The sequence below is a fragment of the Scaptodrosophila lebanonensis genome, unplaced genomic scaffold (assembly GCF_003285725.1).
Source record: "Scaptodrosophila lebanonensis strain 11010-0011.00,11010-0021.00 unplaced genomic scaffold, SlebRS2 tig00000001-arrow-pilon, whole genome shotgun sequence".
Taxonomy (NCBI): Eukaryota; Metazoa; Arthropoda; class Insecta; order Diptera; family Drosophilidae; genus Scaptodrosophila; species Scaptodrosophila lebanonensis.
In genome coordinates, this window is record NW_022060529.1 from 16107882 (window position 1) to 16127081 (window position 19200).

The 19200-nt window shown below is 39.0% G+C and overlaps 1 protein-coding gene across 1 annotated transcript in view; it reads right to left on the reverse strand.

Annotated features, from left to right (window-relative positions):
• Positions 1 to 19200, reverse strand: part of LOC115629288 (mitogen-activated protein kinase kinase kinase kinase 5) — a 98650-nt gene that overhangs the window by 15673 nt on the left and 63777 nt on the right. The window contains exons 3-7 of the mRNA XM_030525732.1: positions 14703 to 15123; positions 3659 to 3757; positions 3298 to 3593; positions 361 to 448; positions 31 to 94 (exon numbers count right to left, since the gene is read on the reverse strand). Coding sequence (XP_030381592.1) covers positions 31 to 94; positions 361 to 448; positions 3298 to 3593; positions 3659 to 3757; positions 14703 to 15123 — 968 coding nt within the window. The remainder of the gene's footprint in view (positions 1 to 30; positions 95 to 360; positions 449 to 3297; positions 3594 to 3658; positions 3758 to 14702; positions 15124 to 19200) is intronic.

A 19200-nucleotide genomic window follows, 5' to 3' on the forward strand; every position in this document is an offset into this window, starting at 1 on the left:
ATGTACAAAAGAGTAATACACGGTACTTACATGTCACTTGGTAAGGTCTCGGGACTAGATGAACGCTCGTACCACGTCGAATTCGTTGTCATTCCTGAGACGAGTTGGTTGGTTGGTTGTTGGTGAAAGGAGGGAGAGAGGGGGAAAAAACGAAAAGCAAATGCAATTAGCAGCATTCTCAATATGTTGCTATTGTGCCTGTGTTAGCAGTAAACCCAATTTCCGCGCGACAACACACACACACATGTGACACATCAAATGATTTCCCAGCATGTGGTGCGGTGCTTTATTGGGCAAGGAGCAAGGAAGTCGAAGGCACAAAGTGGCAGGTTATGGAAGGAAGGAGCAGCTGGTACTTGCCTGTCTTAAGCGTATGATTCTGCGGCAGCACGCCATTTGCGCGCGATGTCATCTTGCTGGGAATACGCTGTGGAACACCGGCCACCGACTGTAAGAGAAGAAACAGAGTGAGAGCAATTATTAGTCAAATTGACTTTGACTTTGTTAATAATCCACCCTCAGCCTTCTATGGGCTGTTGAGCATTATGTGAATGTAATTGGCAGCACTTTTCGTTGCCTTGACATAACTGTTTAGTTTGAGTTATGAACAGAGACACAACAACTAAGTTCTTCTTCTTGAAATGAAATCAGCGGTGCTGCAATATACATTTAAAGGCAACTGTTCATAGCAGTTTGTTATACGTAGATGTTCAAGAACAGAATATTTATTTGACAAAATCATCTAAAAATTTAATTTTCGATAATTAACTGTTTATACATATGCAAATAGTATGTATTCAGAATGATTATTTAGTTAGTTAAATCAAGCTGAGGGGCCATTTGGATTTGGGTATTAAAAGGTATAGAAACAATAGAATCAGGACGGAAATATTATTTTTTTATGGAAGTAAAATAAAACATTTGTATAATATACGCAACAAGTAACATGGTATTTCGGAAAAGGATATTTTTTAGACTTTAAGCAAGTAGAAAGTAATACCAGAACAATTGAGCAAAGGTCGCATGAGGTTCATGTTAATTTTTGTGTCCTCGACATCATATAAAACTTGTTATTGAAAATACCAAGATGATGGCAAAAATGTTCACCTGCTTTCTTCAATTCTACACATTTCTTTAAGGCATAAAATAATTAGTGTATACTGAGCCGTGCTTGCTTGGAGAAGAGGTTGAACAAATGAATTGTGGGTGTGTGCATTTGAAATGCAGGATATACTTAATTGAACGATAAGATAATGCATTTGTTTGTCAACCTGAATATCAAGTAAACCAACTATTTATATTAAACATGTTTGTCTGCTATAAACAAAGACAAACATATAACTTTCTAAGCAATTAATTTTCATTTTTCATGGAAATCATTGTAAATATTGTATATACATAGATGTAAGTGCGTCCTATAGATGCTTACTATAGACAACTTTTGTATTCCCTAACTTTCAACTAGCTTAAGCTGCCATATTGGTAGTAGAAAACTAGTTCAATAAATTGTATATATGTAAGAATTCTAAGCAATTAAATAGATTAATTAATCGCCATGAATACCGTAACTTCGAGAAATGAAAAAAAAAAAACACCAAATTTTTGAGCTGCGTTATAATGGGGGAAAGGAAAAACTGACTAGCAACGGTTTACCCTCCATCCCCAGTTCACTTTATTTTCCTTTAAAAAAAAAGTCGCAAAAATCTGGAAGTACTTAGGTTTTCGAATACCATACAGCTTTCTAGTTGTTAGCAGAGGCATCAGCATTTAGGACCGAAGCCAATATAAATTGACAGCCATCACAAGCCAGGCTATAATCCTACCAAAAAGAACATCAGCCAGCCATTCCGTCAATGTCAGTGCATGGAGCCAGGCTTAGAGCTTAGCACAAAACTTTTTTATTGCAATTTTGTCGCAGCTGATAAAATCCCATAAATCAAAATCATATTCGCTTTTTGCCAACGCCATGCGTTGCTTTTAGCTACTCGTATCTCCTATGCGTGGTTCAAAGTTTTCCACTAAGTAAAATTTAAATGTGTAACGCAACTTGACGTCGAGCGTTGTTTCGACCAAGGACCGACGCCAAGGACCGATGCCAAGGTCCGCCTTGGAGCGTGACAGTAAAAACTTTGTGCCAGAGCTAAACAAATTGAAGATTTATGAGTTGACAGCATTTTTGCAGGAATTTTCAACGGCAAGCGTGCGTGTGAAAATTTCTTCTTTAAATATTTGCCGCCATGCGCCTGCGGGTAGGCAATTCATTAAATTTGCTTTTTCTGCAAAATAAATTAAGAGTGCAATTTTTTGTGTATGTGCCCAGAGGCCGTTCGAACTTTTGTCGTCTAGACAGCCGTATAAGTGGACAAGCCGCATAAATATACTAAATTAATTGGCGGCATTCCATCTGGAGAACGACTGGATGGAGCTGCTTAGCAACTACTTAGGATTCTGCTCTGAGTTCGCTTTTGAAACTATTCGAATGCATAAATACTAAATAGACTCTTTAAAAAAGAAATTGTGCTTCTACCAATATATTAAGAGTACAAATTTTAAAGGATTTGCGACTGGCTCGTATTTTTGTATGAATATAAATTTATGGATTTTTCTCTCTCTAAATCTAAAGTGGCATTTGAATTTAACTAAAGCAAAGCATTTTAATTCGAATTTTGTTCGTGCTTTGAACTTATTTGCAATGGTTGGAGTTGGATTCTCTACAAATTGATCCACAAAATTGCAGCAGCCATGCATCTTTTATTATAGCTTTGCCAAATTCCTGCAGAAGAAGCTGTCACTCAACTATTTCAAATCAAAACTTCAGCTCCAACTTTTACGATAGCCGCGCAATGCCTTTGGCATTTTCATTTGTGGTCCCCAGTGACAGGTGCCAAGGCAATTGCAGGTTCAACTGTAGCATAATGAACGCAGAAGCGGCAAAAGGAACATAAAATAAAAAGCTCGAAGGTGTCTAATGGCGCACTAAATCTTGCGAGCATCCAGACCCACAAACAATAACAATAGCTACAAAGGAGGAGGACGAGGATGGAGGGAGAAACCGCACCAAACTAAACAAACCAAGTAAATAGCTTTGCTAGTCAGTCCGTCCAGAGCCCGCAAGCCAAGTCACGGAGCCCGGCCAGAGCAGCGAGCCAACGCTAAAAGCGTAAATAAATTACATGAAAGGTGCCAAGTGGCTTTGCAGTGAAGGCTGCGGCTGCAGCTTTAGCCTCAATTTCTAGTTGGCCCCGCCACTTGGCACTTGGCAAGGCCAAATGGTGGCTACCCAGACCGTTCACTTACCTCCTCATCACCATCAAGGTAATAGAAGTGCTGATTGGGACTCTGATATTTTTGCAGTAGCTCCTTGGCCACACGTAGCGACATTTCGCCTTGGAGAAACGGATGCTGGAGCAGTCGTTCGGCCGTTGGTCGCTTCTTTGGATTCTTGGTGAGCGCTGTCTTGATGAAATTGTGAAAGGTGGGCGTCCACAAGTCTTTGTTGCTCAGTGTGGGCGGCTTAAAGCCGCTCTTTGACATTAGAAAGAGGGCGCGCATTGGATGCAGATCGAACATGGGCGGCTGTAGCTCAGCAAGTTCTGTACGTAGACGAAAGGGAGTTATGAAAATATTGTGTCTGCGACTGAGTGTGTGACATTCTTACCAATTGCGGTTATGCCACAGGCCCATATATCACATAATTGATTGTAGCCGCCCTTGCGTTCGACAGCCGCCACCTCGGGCGCCATCCAATAGGGTGTGCCTGCAAAATGGAACAGAGAGAAGAGTGTAAAAAACGTGACATAAATTGAGGGCATGACATAACACTGCATATTGTGTTGTGCTATAGATTTTAAGCGTGTTTGTACAGGAAGCGCTCGTTTTAAGTAATGTACATACAAGTACATATATTAAAAAAAACATTTTGGTAATGTTTTTGCAAAGATTTTTGATGATTTCTTTTTTTACTTACATATTTACTTTATTTCTTCTTATTATTCATTATTTGTTTAACCAACATTGTACGATTTATTTTTATATTTTATAAGGATTTGTGGAAGTTTTATTGAGAAAATGTCGTATTTGGAGGTCGGTGCTTAATGTTCCCCATATTTTAGCAGAAAGAATGTCTCAAAGATTATTTTCTGGACTAGGTGCGCTCAGCCCTTTTCGAAATCCAGGCGTTCATTCAGACGGACGGACATGTCTAGATCGATTCGTGTTGTCATGCTGATTAAGAATATATACATATATGCAAAGCATACGGGTACACGGTATTACAACCTCTTTGGCCATTATCTATAACATCTAAAACCGCAGTCGGGCAGAGTTTTGATGTGTGACATAAGTTTTAGCTGCGTTAATCTGCATTTGGACAGCTGAGTGGTTTTTCGGGTAATTTGCGCAACTCGGACAACTCAGACGTTCATACATATTAAAGAAACCCGCTTTTAACGAACGTTACTCGAAGGGCAGTGAGCAATCATTTTCAGTGAAGCAATCCCTATGCATTTCTTGAATTAATATAATTCGAAAGATACTATATGGGTTAACTGTTGGTGTTCATCTATACCCCACATCGCTGACTTTCATTGTACTGTCAATGTCGCACACACTTGACCGTATGATGAGCTACGCAAGGGCCACGCATGTGCATATGAAACCAGCGCAGGCAGCCATTCCTGCACCGACTCAGCTAACTGCATACAACACCCCAGCGACGATATATTTTTAGGCACTTTTATTAGAAATAATTAGACCAACGCACATTCTCAATTCTGTATATAAATCCTTGCATTTCAATCAATACGCGGCCAGAACATGATCTCACATTCCCTTTCAGTTGCTCCGAATTGCACTTGGTTCAAGTACCGATTGTAAAAATACCCAGCTACTAGTTTATTACTAGGGGCTAACTCAACAAACAACAACAAATATTGTAAATTATTTTCAGGTACATGCTTTGAACTTCAAGAATTGTTTCTATGCGATTACCTGATTGCATATTAAAACCTAATTACAATATTATAGTACATGCAACAATAAAAAACAATTACTGAATAACATGCATACTAAATTCGTATTCAGAGATGTAAGGAGAATTAAACATTCTCACTAGCAGTGTTATGCTCAACAATAAAGTGTATATATGTATATTGATATATCTAGTGTTTACTGTTTATAGATATACATAAATAGACGTGTACGTCATATATCTGTCAGGCTTTGATTAAATTAGGCATGCAATTATTATTAAATAACATTGTGCCTTTGTTGTACTTATATTTATTTGTTGGCCTTCATGTAAATGCGTCGAAATGTATGCTATGATTTTGTTCACCTCGCTAATTAAGCGAAATGTGCATTTATATTTATGCCCTATCGTTTTTTGTGCCGTACTTTGTAATTGTTGTCATTATCTGGCATTTAGAAAAAAATTATTACATGTATTCATTGTTTTCTGTTTCGTGCGCTCACACACACACACACACAAACTCAAATTGTAATTTAATTAAGTTTTTGTTTCGCCGCGCGTGCAACATGGCGTATGCGTGATATGAATGTGCAAATTGTGCAAATAAAAGCATATTATATCTTGGTGCACACACATACAAACTATGCAAAGCTCCAACGTCAATTAAAATTGTAGCCACCCTCGCGGTTATTATTGCAGCGAGCAGCGAGCAGCGCGCAGCGCATAAAGTCTGGAGCTTGGTAATCATGCGCTAACAGCCATGACAGCCACTAATGCCTCACTCACACACACACACACACACACATACACACGGACATAAAAGCGTACACACCCACACACTTTGCGCTTCATTATGTGCACACGTTTGACGGGTGCCAAATTGGCAACAATGTGCCTGAAACGGCGCTGCCTGTCTCATGCAGTTGGTGGCAACTAATGCGGAGCATATTACTCATACGCCATGGGGCTCAAGCAATTTCTGGCAATTTCTGTTACTTAACTGTCGCATACAATTTGACTGCAATTTCAGACGGCGCAACGAGTCAATAAGCGACAGTTAATTCGAACTGTAAATTTAATTAAACCACAAAGTGAAAAATCAAATTTAAGGCTGCCTTCGGCTGTGAAAAAGTTCAACAGAGTAAGAAAGGATGTTGTCGTGCTGACGTGCATACATTTTAATTAAAAAGTGCGACACACACATGGCGCACAGACATACACACAGTTGCACACAAAGTCGGAGACTTGGCTCAAGTATCATTTTGTTAATTGCGAGCACAAACTGGAAAAAAAAGCAGCCAAAAGGCGGGCAGCGAACATGAATAAGCAGCAGGGACGGCGCAAGAAAACAGCATAACGGAGAGCTGAAGGCAGACAGAAAGTAAGAGTGCAAAATTGAGAAACACAGACGGAGGGAGTGAGTCCATATTTGACTTCTTTTGCAGGCTTTGACTTTGGCCGCTTTGCTTTGTGTATGTTTGTGTGTTTGTGTTGCTGTTTTTGAAGCGAAATTTGTAGCATGCTTTTAGGCTGCAGCTAGTTAATGTCAAGGCAACATTAAAAGCACAGGCAGACTGAGCGCTTTATGGCATAAATATGTGCTTGGCGTAATGTGAACGACTCAGTTATGATGAGAAGCCAACCGAACCTACACTTGAACCCACGAGGCGGTTCTTGTTGGTGGTTGCTGCTGTTGCCGCTCGTTTGTTGCTGACTTGTTAATGACACTAAACACAAACGTAAGCATCTTTTTATTGAATAATAAAGCTCGTTTTGCTGGCACTCGTCCGTTTCGTTCCCTGCATTGCCATTACCCTGGCATTGACAAAGCGCAACTCTGCCATTGTTATTATCCTGCAGCTGAGTGGTTGTGTGTGTTTGTGGAAGCTTATATATTTCTCTTCCCTTGTTTGTCTTGTTTTGCGGTCTCATAGACAGACATGTCGTTAGACGTGAATCCAGACAACATTGTGTGTGTGCGCGTGTTTGTTTGTGTGCTTATCAGCACATTTGTCACAGCCGTCACTACAGAAACAGCCACAATCACACATTGAAGAACCACGCAAAATGATAACAATAAGCGGCGTCACATTGTTTGACAGCACAGCACACTATTTACAATTGTTACAGATACATACATGCAATATATAGTGTGCAACATATGGAACACACAATATAAGTTCTTATACATAATATTATATCTATACAGTATGCTGCAGATTTATCCAATATACTTGTATATCCAACCAACATTGTTTGAAAAATTATTGACCTCGCAGTAAGAAAGATTTTCTACACAACAACAGTTTTTTTTTTACAATTTAAAAACTTTTGCCATTGTCTAAACATTTTTATAATAACATTTATTTAGATTAACCCAATTTTGTTTAATTACAATAAATGAGACAAGTGTAGCGAAGAACATAAAAAACTTTGTGTGATAAGTTTACTTCGCACAAACCTATTATAATCTTTTTACTCTTCGGATATCTAGGCACACTTTTCCATTTTCAATCATCTAGATATTTTGTCAATAACATGCTTAAATTAGCAATCAATAATAATTAATATTTAACCTGGCAAGAAATCAGCCGACCCTGAAAACTTCCCCTCTTTTAAGTTCGATGTATTTTGAGATATTGATTATACATTTCCATTTATTTACATTTTGTATATTAGTCGTATTATTCTGTATCCGTCGGAAGCTTAAAAAATTGCACCTATCATTGACATATTTAAATGTATATTTAAGTGTCCAAAGTTTTTTTTCAATCGAACATGTCAGAATCCCTTTTGAAATAACGATACCATATACACACATACAAGTATACAATATGTGGCCATAGTGCAGCCTAAGCTCAGACCGGCTCAAACGAAAAGTTTGCCTTACAGCCATTCTACTCATTCAGAACTTGGAAGTCGGCTCCAAAGAGCGAGTTCCCTGCCCCTTTCACTCCTTTTCGTTGTCACGGGTTGCTCGCCTTGCGACTCAGCCTACCCATTTGCACATATTTCATTTGCTAAGTGCCACTATTGACATGTCAACTTTTGGTTCAAAAAACTCACTTAATTGTTGGCAAAGCAGCAAAAGTTCACAAATGTCATCAAGCCCTGCCACCCAGTGAGTGCTTAAAAATGAACACACATTCTAACACACACACACACACACACACGTGCAGATATAGTACATACTACACATACTATTCATATACAGAGCACACTTAAGTGTAGCGGCGCTTGAGAGTTGAGCACGCCAAGTGTAGAAAGCTCCTTCTTCTACTTCTACTTCTTTATTTCGACGTCGACTCTATCTGCTTACTTGGTAGGACAGTGAACTTTGTGCAAAATAATTTCATAAAGCAGGCAAAACAAATTGCGGGCACATTAATCACAAATAATTGCCATGGCCCTTACTGCTGCATATGAAGCATAAATCACAATTAGCGCTTAAATTGAATTGTCTACTCGTACATAAACAGAGGACTCAACGTCCGAGGGCGGCAATAAAAACACAAATTTATGTATGGATTTTTTATGGGGCCTCTCACATTAAAAACTAAGCTTAACATTAAGTGCGCTCTAAAAACCAAAAATTACATTACAAATCAAAGTTTACACAATGCGCAGCAAATTAAGCAAATCAGCTGAAAGCGTCAAGGATTTAATGCCAAAGCTCAAATGACCCGCATTTGTTCGCTTTTATTGGGCGACATAAAATGTACGCCCCCTTTTTATGGGCGGCAGAGCAGAGTTGTCAACGGCAACGGCAACGGCAATGGAAATTGCGACGTCGACAATGGCGACCAACGAGTTGATGAACATTTTAATAACCTGACAAATGAGACTGGCAAAATGTTGATGACGAGCCACAGTTTGAGGCGTCCACGCGCAGCTGTCATAACTTAATTAGCTGCGCCCGTTTGCCACTCTCTCCTTCTACTTCCCCTGCCCCTCCAACTGCCGCAAAAGAGTTTTGCAAGCCGCAAAGCCGAGTTGGAGAGCGACTGGGCTTAAAGGTCACAGCTTTTAATTAAATGCGGCATACAAGGGTGCAAGTTTGCCGAAGTGGGCATTTTAAATAATTAATTGTGAATAAAGGCAAGCAAGCGCTAAGTCACATATACTTGTAAGAGGGGGAGGGAGATAGAGTTAAGCGGGCACAGTTAAGCCGCAAAATATGATTTATGAAAAACTTAAGCAGCGCTCCTCCCGAATAAAAAAAAACACTTCTAGATGGCACTCGAGCAGGCACAGTCTGCGCATGACACCGCAAAGAACTGTAGCACACTTACAGGCGGCGTTTTTTCTGGATCCGTTTAGACTGAAACGAGATTATGTTTATGTGGTAGAAAAGCTACACTGAAGGTAAAGCGTTTAAGTATAGTAAGTTAATTATACTTCTGTAGCATTTCTATTCTAATTTTTGAATACAATTTTTCTTCAGGTTATATTTTTCAAATGCCAAAGAATTCAAACGAATCTTAAGGGAAACACAAGCGCCAAAGTTGAAGGCTCGAGTTTTCTCTCCATTAACAATAGACGAGCTAGATGAGGGTCAAATGCAACTTATATTCTCAAATCAGTATTTCAGCTTTAATTTCACGTCGATTAAATTTTTTTTTGCCCTAATTAACAATTTCATGATTCGGTTACTTTCTTTAATTTTCCTTTAAGCCCTGGCCAAAAAACAAATTTTAAAGTTTGTTTAAAAATGTAAAATGTGTTTGTTGAAGAAGACTATTGCTGGGGTTGTAAAAAGGAATTCTACTTTTCTCTCTCCTTGGTTATAGAGATCTCAATATCTTAAGACTTCATAAATTACACTAAGGTTTAATTTATATAAAGTGATTTCTTTGAATATAAATACTCGTATTATTGCATTTAAAAAAGGTTAGCTAAAAATAGGAATTATAAAATAAACAGATCTACATATGTGACCACCTCTTAGAATAGCTTGATTTTCTACAGATATTACCACTTTTCTTCGTTCACAACACATTCGGAATTTTTTAAAGAAACTTGTATTAGTCGGAGCACTTGCTAAAGCCCTTATAGTAGTAGCATTCATGCAAATCATATAGCGCATACAAGACATTCTGATGAGTTACGACGTACATATCGTTGGCTTGGTCTGCGCCTTGCCAGATTGCAAGTTGTGCTCAACATTTTAAAACGATGAAGGAGCGCTTTTTGAGTTGCGTTAACTTCTGGGCTCTTGTACGTGGCATTTGACTGATAAGTTGGTATTTACATTTAAATTGCGCCTGCCGCCCGTTGTCAGAGTCTTTTTAAAGGCGGGCACAATATACATTTTAAAGTGCGTTTACTTTTGCACGCGCGTCCAGAACCTCATCATCTTTCAGACATTCGGGGTATGTGTGTGTGTATGTGTGTGTGTGTGTGTGTGTGTGTTGAACCGCGTGCTCTAAGTATAGTAGTTGGTAGTAGCATTGGCATTTTGTTTGTGGGGATTTGTAAAGCAGCTTAGCGCAGCAGAAATCTATTAGTGCTAAAAAATAAGCAGCCAGAACTGGCACACACACACACACGCGCACACAGAGAGACACATCCTGTCTGTGTGTGTGTGTGTGTGAATTTTTGTAGGTTGAGTTGTGGGCAGGGCAAATCCCATTGAGCATGGTCTGGCCAACAAACAGAGCAGGGCTTGGCGGCTGCCAGCTCGCCTTGAAAAGGGACATTTTTAAAAATTATTTGCTTTTGTGCTCGAGTCTGCCGACAACAAAGGGAAGTGGAAGAAGCAGACGAAGGAGCGACGACACACAGCAAGCGGTCCGTTCTAGTTCCACCTGCCACTCTAGCCACTGGACGTAAAGCAGTCAGCGGGTGATCTCTCTCTCTCTCTCTCTCTCTCGGTTTCGACACATTTTCAGACAGCCGGCGGGACACACCCATGCTCTCAACCTGTTCCGTCCATTTCTATTTTTTATTTCATTTTTCTTTCTTTGTTGTTGCATGTTTGCTTGTTTGTTACTTTTGTTGCCAACATGTCTGCATTTGATATTTTTTTCCTAAATTAAATTGTTTAAAATTCTTTTGCCTTGCCATGTTGAAAACGCGACTCAAGCTCCTACCCCAAGTCCCATCATTTTGTGTTCACTTGCCGCATTTTAATAGCATTTTATTATTTGTTATAAGGAGCGTTATTATTTTTATTATATTTTGGCTGCGGCAACTGCTGTTATTTAATTTTCCTTGTTTTTTCCGGAGGCTTTTCTCTCACCACTTCTTGGCAATTCCTGTGTACATCTTTGTGTGTGTCATTTTTGACAGCTGTTTTGTAAGTGTTTAAAAGCGTGGGAAGCAATTGCGTTGCTGTCAGGATGCTGTCAGTGCACAGAGCTTCTATATCTCTCTATGTGTACTTATATAAGTGTGTGTGTCTGTGTATTAGTATCTGGACAACAGCAAGAAAACATATAATAATAAACACTTTATATAAGTTGATGCGTGGGCGTTTATGGCAGGTAGAGGCATTTATAACAGCATCCTGCCAGCCTTGTGGCTGTCCTTGAGCTTACACTGCGCAGGCTGTGTGGCAAGAAAGAGCTCTGTGAAGCGATTTCACAGAACTTGCTGCATCAACACGCACTAAAACACATTTGTGCGTCCGCTACAGAAAATGTTTTTGGCATGACAAAGCGTATTTAGAGTTGAGAATTTCAAATCGGCTGAAGCCCTTGGCTTTTATTAGGTTTGTGTATTACAAGAACCATAAACACGAATATTCACTTTCTGCAAATGGGTTTCCTTGGCAATTCTAACTAAATATACGCATATTGTTGAGACATTATAGTGTTAAAATATGCATGATTTTCTGTTCAAAAACTAGCATTGCAATAAATACATTTATAAATCTCTCTTGGTCACGAGATAAACAAAGAGAGAAAAAGACTTGAAATATGCTTCGCTTTAAAATAAATAAGTTAAGAATATATTTATACAAATTGTTTGCTTACAACTGTTTTGTGGCATGGATTACATATTTAGGTTACTGTTTCCTCTTTAAAAAGTATGTTAAATACAATCAATTCAAAGCCAAGCCTTGGTCAGATAATGGTTGAAATATTTATATTCAGACAATTCTAACTGAGAACCATTTCACAGGTTTTGTGAATCTACATAGGACATACAAGGACATACAAATAACACAGTATTGGTTAATCTTATCCAAATGAGAAGAGAACTTTTTTTAAGATTATAAAAATTATTCGAAAGCCAAACCTTATTTATACAATGCTCAAAATATTAATATTAAGACATTTTTATTTAAAACATATCGTAGTCAAGTTTTGTGACTAAAATAAGTATATACAGGTAACCCACAAATAATTCATCAGCTTTAGATTGGAAAGGTTATCCAAAGGAGGAAAGCAATTATGCAGCAAATAAATGGAATTCTAAACGAAATTAATCAATCACTGTTTCCAGATTGATTTGTTATTTGGTTGTTTTCGATTGTTGATGTAATTTCTAGTAATACCTAAAAATTTAATATCGCACGCTGCATCATATTGAAGCTAGCAATGTCCGATAATCCGAACGCCTGTGTTTTCCCAGCCGTTCAGTTCACCCATTTCCACCGAATGCGAGACCCATAAAAAACGCTCTATTAAATTTGCATAAATCCAGCGGCAATCGCGCAACACGCGCAGCTGCAACCCATAACTCGGGCCAAATACTGGCGCATTTGTTACTTTTACAGCAAATACAGACGGCAAGTAACACCAACACCAACAATAACAATGGGAATAGACGCGAATCATCCATCGTTGCTGTTGGTGGGAGTGGGTTGCGCAAATTCCATTCAAAAAATAACATAAATAAATAAATAAATAAATAAATAAAGTGAAAATTGCGACAAGTGGCTTAAAACTAATTGCCCGTGAGCCTCTGAGACGCGTATCGCGTATTCGCAGTGTGTGCCGCGCACAATTTCAATTAGCCGAAGTCAGAATAAGAGTAGCACGGCAGCCGAAATTTTGATGTTGACCCATAAATCAGAAGTCAGAAGGAAGGGCGACGACAGCTGTTGTTGCTGTTTGATGTTTGCCATATGTGAGAAAATATTTGAAATATTTTTATGTGACATGGCATAACTTTGCACAAGTTTAATGCACATGGCAAATTTTAATTAAATTTTCATAAACACACACACATTGTACACACACCCGCATCCGCACCCACACCAACACCCAGACGCACACGCAACAAAAGCGAAACACTTTTCATTAAAACTTTAACATATTGAGAGCTGACGTTGCGCCTCGTCTATAGTTGGGTCGAACTACTTCAAATTTATAGCGACGTAATCATAACGTAATTATAAGGTCATGCATGGTAATGTTTGTATAGGTACTTCATGACTATGATATTAATTTGTTTTCATAAAAAATAAACTTATTTCAGCGAGAGCATTTACAGGGTGCGCCATCTTTTATGTCGGTATGTAAATATTGAATAACTTTGTCATTAGTGAACCGATTGACTTGATTGATGTTGTATTCAAAAATTAGTCTGAAGAAATTGTACAGAACCAAATTAAATAAAAATATCTCATACTTGAAAATCGGTTGTTTATTTTCAAAGATATTCAATGTTTACATACCGACATAAAAGATGGCGCACCCTGTATTTATGATGGATTGAATGAAGGCAAATGAAAATGTGACCAAAAATAAAAGGGAAACTCCTACACATATTGGGAACTACTGAACTATATAGTCCTGTGCATTCAGGTATACTTGTATATCGCCCTAGCTTGTTACTTGAGCAGTCTGTTTCGCGTGAGAGAAACTCCGAAATTATTCAACCGATATTAATAGATTTGTCAATATATTTTTGACTTCGCGAAAAAGCAGAATGACCTAATTTTGCTTGAGTTTCCAGGCTAATAAAATAACACAGATATAATAAGCCAGTTTATACGAGTCGATCCGTCTGGATGCACACCTGGATTTCGAAAACGACTGACCCCGTTTCGACCAAATTTTATATGTTTAATTTTTTTGTTTTGATTTTCCCCTTTCCCGCGCTACAGAATTTCTACAATACATTCATAAAACCTTACGTGTACGTTTACGTAATTTCTTTACTTTAAAATTTAATTCCAAAACTACATTTATTAAACTTTACGTCTACGTATACGTAATTTCTTTACTTTACAATTTAGTCCACATCGGTCAATTTTCAGAATTGTTATTAGCGAAAATATTTGACTCCAGTACTACGCCCACAAACTGCAGCATGTAGTTTGCGCTTCTTCTTCTTCTTCTGGATTGTACTTTGCTTCGAAATACGAGTATGTACATACATTGTTTTCGAACAATAATAAATATGTACAATTGAGGAATCCTCTTAAATGCCAAGCTTTATATTCTAATAAAGAGCAACGGATTGAACTGTTATTAATTAATATTAATATTTACTTAGTGCAACAACTGTTTTGTTAAAAATATCGAAAAACAATGTTGTTAAATGATACCAAAAAAAAAATAATGCATCTGAAACCATTTTAAAAGTACATTCGTTCATCAAGACAAGTTCATCTTAAAGTATTATTAAAGATATTTTATAAAGCATGCGGCCATAGGGTATACGAATAATGCAGATGATATTAATATAACGATAATCTTATCGTCATACACCCATTTACAATGAGAATAACAAAACGATTAATGGTATAACGGTTACATAAAAAGATTACTTGACTCACCAATAAAACTCTTTCGTTTGTTGATCGTTGCTGTTATTTGCGCCGACACTCCGAAATCGGCCAACTTCACATCACCATATTCAGTTAACAATATGTTGGCACCTTTGATGTCACGATGCATTTTGCCCATCGAGTGCAAGTATTCGAGACCCTTCAGTGTTTCCCGGCACATATAGGCAATTTGCTTCTCATTCAAAGGACCTGTCACCTGATAGATGTCCTGTAAGCTGCCGCCGCCACAATACTCCATGCAGATCCACAGTTTATCGCGCCGCAGATAGGAGCCATAGTAGGCAATTATATTGGGATGACGGCAATCGCGCATCATTATAATCTCTTGCTGTATGATCTGTATATCATCGGATGGCTCCAGTTTGATGACTTTAATGGCGGCCAGCTCTAGGCTCTGTAAGCGCTTTGCCTGCAAGAGATTGGAGAATTTGAAGGGGAGAACTTTAAGTGAAATCTGAATTGATTTAGTATGCAAAAAATGTCGGTTGGCCAACAAATTTTCTTCATTTTGTTTCAGTTAGACAAAGCAATTGTTGTTCATTGGCTTGTAAAACGTGGAAAATGCTCGGCAGCCCAAACGCTCGTTTGTGGCACCTGGTCGCTATGGGTTTTCCACAAATTTTCATCGTTTTTCACATTCATTCATGCAAATATTTTCGTTTTCAATAAATTTTGCGCGCACTTGCACATAAAAATGCATGGCGAAAAACCATTGTAAAATATGCAGCTAGCCCCTTGTCACCCCCTTCACCCCACTCTGCCGCCCTTCATATCCAGCATGAAAATTTGCATAGGAAAAAATATCAAAGGTAGAGAAGGCATCATTAAAACGCATGTCTACCCACCACCAACCTGCCCGCCAAATATCAGGCGGGTCCATTAAAAATGCTGCATCCTTCACAGCGTTGCATTCCCCAAAATTGATTTTTACTTTTTCTTCCTCTTCTTCTGCTTGTTTTAAGGGTACCTGGCGCCGCACAGACGACGACATTGAGAGCCCGTGCACCACTTGACGATGACGGCGGCAACTTTTTCACATAGAAATTGCAAGTTTATGGGTCATTGCTTTTACCTTCTGCACGGCTGCATCGACATTTTCATTGCATTTCCAATGAGTTTCTGAAATGATTTTCTTCTCATCGTTTCATTAGCGCGACAGGCTCTCGCATTTTATAAAATTTCTCATACGGCGCGCTGAGACGCGTGCGCTGCAGCCATTGCTCTAATTACTTTCAATTGTCAATTAAATGGATTCGACCTCTATGGCGTGGGCAAGGCAATGCTTGTCGAGCGAGCATTGCAAGTGCCCCAAAGCTGTGCCACATTTGGCGACCTTGACAGCATCATCATTCGCAGCGACAGCGCCAGCAACAGCAAGTGTCTTCATTTCACTCTTATTTCCAATTATGTGTAATGCAAAAGCGGTGTGCACTGGTTGGCCAAATTGGCAGCCGCATTGCTCGGCCTGATGAGCTCGTGCATATTGAATGAGCTAAATTTGTAAGATCTAATGGAAAATTCTGGCTTAATCTGGCCAACAAAGCTGAAATAATTATCAGCTTTTCTATTTACAATTCAGTTTGTTTTATCCAGCAGGTTGTTTGGAAGGATGGCCAATTACAATGGATTAATATTAAAATTTAATTGTTTGTAAATGCTCGCTTTAACGAATAATGTATTTATTACCGTCTCTCTAACTCACTGAATAAAATAGCGACGAGCGCGGTGTTGCTTTATTAAAAATAAATTAAAAAGTTCGTGTAAGGTGTTCTCCTAATTCTTGTTAGTCGATCTTTTTTGTTAAATACAGATATTCCCTTACCACTTATTGAATAGTTACTAAGTCTTGTTCCCGCTATCGATTCCTGTTAAAGATGGTTCAATAGAAACTTCACTTGGAAGCAGCAAGTGGCGCCAAAATTCGTATCAATATTTTCTCCCAAATTATTATTATTATTAGTTTTTACAATCCTTAATCTTTATTTAAGATCTTTCTAGGGTTGGACAATAAAAAATGTTATGATAACTTTGAAATTTTAATGTTGATTCTGTGAAGATGGTTGCGGCGTGTTTCTAACCATTGTCTACTCAGAAAGAAACTCACGTTGTGGAGTTCCGGTTAGGTTCTTGAGCTCTGCCAGTTCCAAATTATGCCACAACTTACACTGTGTTCTATTAGTTTTCTAATATTGCTTTAATTTCTAATTTCAATTGTTTTCCATTTTCACTCAGTGACAAAGCGCTATAGAGACATTTGAAAAACGTTTAAAACAATTTCATTTGAACTCAAAAAAGGGCAAACCAAAATAAAATAAAGAGAAGATTTCTGATTCACCACTGAAATAGTTAGTTAATAGGGTTAAGTATTAAAAGTTTTACATATTCAACTCGTGTTATTTTTGATAAAAAGAATGAAATCGAAATCAATAGTGATTACATTGTTGATTGAACAAACATTGATTGTTTGAACAAAAATGACATTTGTAGTTTTGAAAAAATTTTAAGTTTGTGGGATTAAAAGCTGGTATTACTTGTTGGTTGAGCAAATATAGCAAATTTATTTTAATGCATAATAAAATAAAAAATGCACTGTTGCTTATTCTATTCTAAATAAAGCGACGGTAAGAGTCCGCTGTTACTTTTTTATGAGAAAATTTGATATTAAAAAGAATCGGTAATATATTCGTATATAATGTGCTTTTAAAGCACCTCTTTTGCTAATCAGCTATTATTTCTCGTATGTCGATTTTAGCTGTTTTCAATATCGCGGGCGGCGACAACGATAATGATAACGCCGGTAGCTACGTACGATGTGTCCCATCCCGCTGGATTTCACTTAACCAACCACCCATTGGCTTTCCGCTCTGGCGGCTGCAGCTGCAGAAGCAGTTTAAAAATTGTCCTAGCTCAGCAGCAGTTCGCTTTCGGCGAAATAATACTATACTATATAGCAACGAAAACAACATCAGCAGTCGCACAGGCTGAAGCTGAATGTGCCCTTTAGCTTTCCATCTGGCCATGCAGACTGAAGCCTGCAGTCCTGCACACCACATATTCGTTAGCCAAACAGGCGAAGCAACTGAAGCGTTGCTCGATGTCGGCAGATTCAGGCAAGCGCAACATATTTGCCATGCAGGCCCACACTCCTGCCCCCTCACACACATACACACACACTGAACAGAACCCACCACTGTGACAACAATGAATGTATCCACTTGGCCGCTCTGACTGCCTGCCCTGCCTTGTCCTGCCCTATACTGCCCTAGACACTGCTTCACTCGTTGCCTACCTGGCTGTTTATCCTTGAGGTGTGCGAGTGAGTGTGCGAGTGAGTGTGTGTGGGTGTGTGTGGGTGTGTGTGGGTGTGTGTGCACGTGTACATGATTCTACCATTTATCCCTGCGTCATGTACTTTATTTTCCGTTCTCTTCTCTTCTGCTTCTTTTGCATCGCCCTCATCATTTTCGTCATCTTCTTCTTCATTTTGTGTTGCAACCTTTTATTTTGATGTTCGTTGCATTTATTATTCAGGCAGGAAGGCAACCAAGCAACCAGGCCAGCCTTCTCTCCCTTTCTTCTCTCTCTCTCTCTCTGCCTCTAAGCATTTGCTTTATTCAACTTACATGTGTTGCTGTTTGTTGTGTTTGTGGGCATACGTGTGTGTGTGTGTGTGTGTGCATTGATATCTTGCTCGCTTTAATGAAGATAAAGCGATTTTTATTACGCTGCACTTCAATCAGGCTTAGTTTCCTGGCTTTCTTTACGTTCGCCATCAATGCCTGCGATTTGTGCTCGTTTGCTATTTTCTACACACATTCTTTCTTGCCATGCTTTAATGCTGTTCGATGCACATTTGCAATTGTTGTTGCCAACATGACGTATGCGTAATTTACATGCACGGTCAACAGTCAGAGTTGGATGTGGAAAAATCTCCACCGCTCGGCGGATCTTTTCATCATGGTGACAGGCCACAAACTACAAAGGAGTCGAGTTACAAAATCTGTCTGTCGTCAGCTTCTTGTTTATGGTAAATAAATTATGCGTGATTTTTACTAGACAAGTTTTGTGCCATGAGTAGTCCGTTTACGTGCACCGTAAAACGGCAGCTCAGCAGTTGAGAAGTTGCATTTGGGCGCCACACCCCAAGCCACACCCCATCTCTTTTACGTGCAACCTCTTGCTCTGCAGGGATGCCGAACAGCAGCTGGCAGGAAGCGGGCGATGCACATCCTGCTAGCATGCAAGGCAAGGAAAGCAAAGCTCAAGATATGCAGCATCAACAAATTTTTAATGAGCTGCGCCAGAGCCAACGTCTTCCTTAAGCCATCCAGCCAGTCAGCCAGCCAGTGAGCCAGCCAGTGAGCCAGCCATCCAACGATTCAGCAGCAAGCATGCAAATAAGCACAGGCTTGCATCATAATCCAATGCATGCCCTTCCCGCCATCCCGACCATCCTTTCAGTTAGTTTTTATGCCCTGTGCTTTCC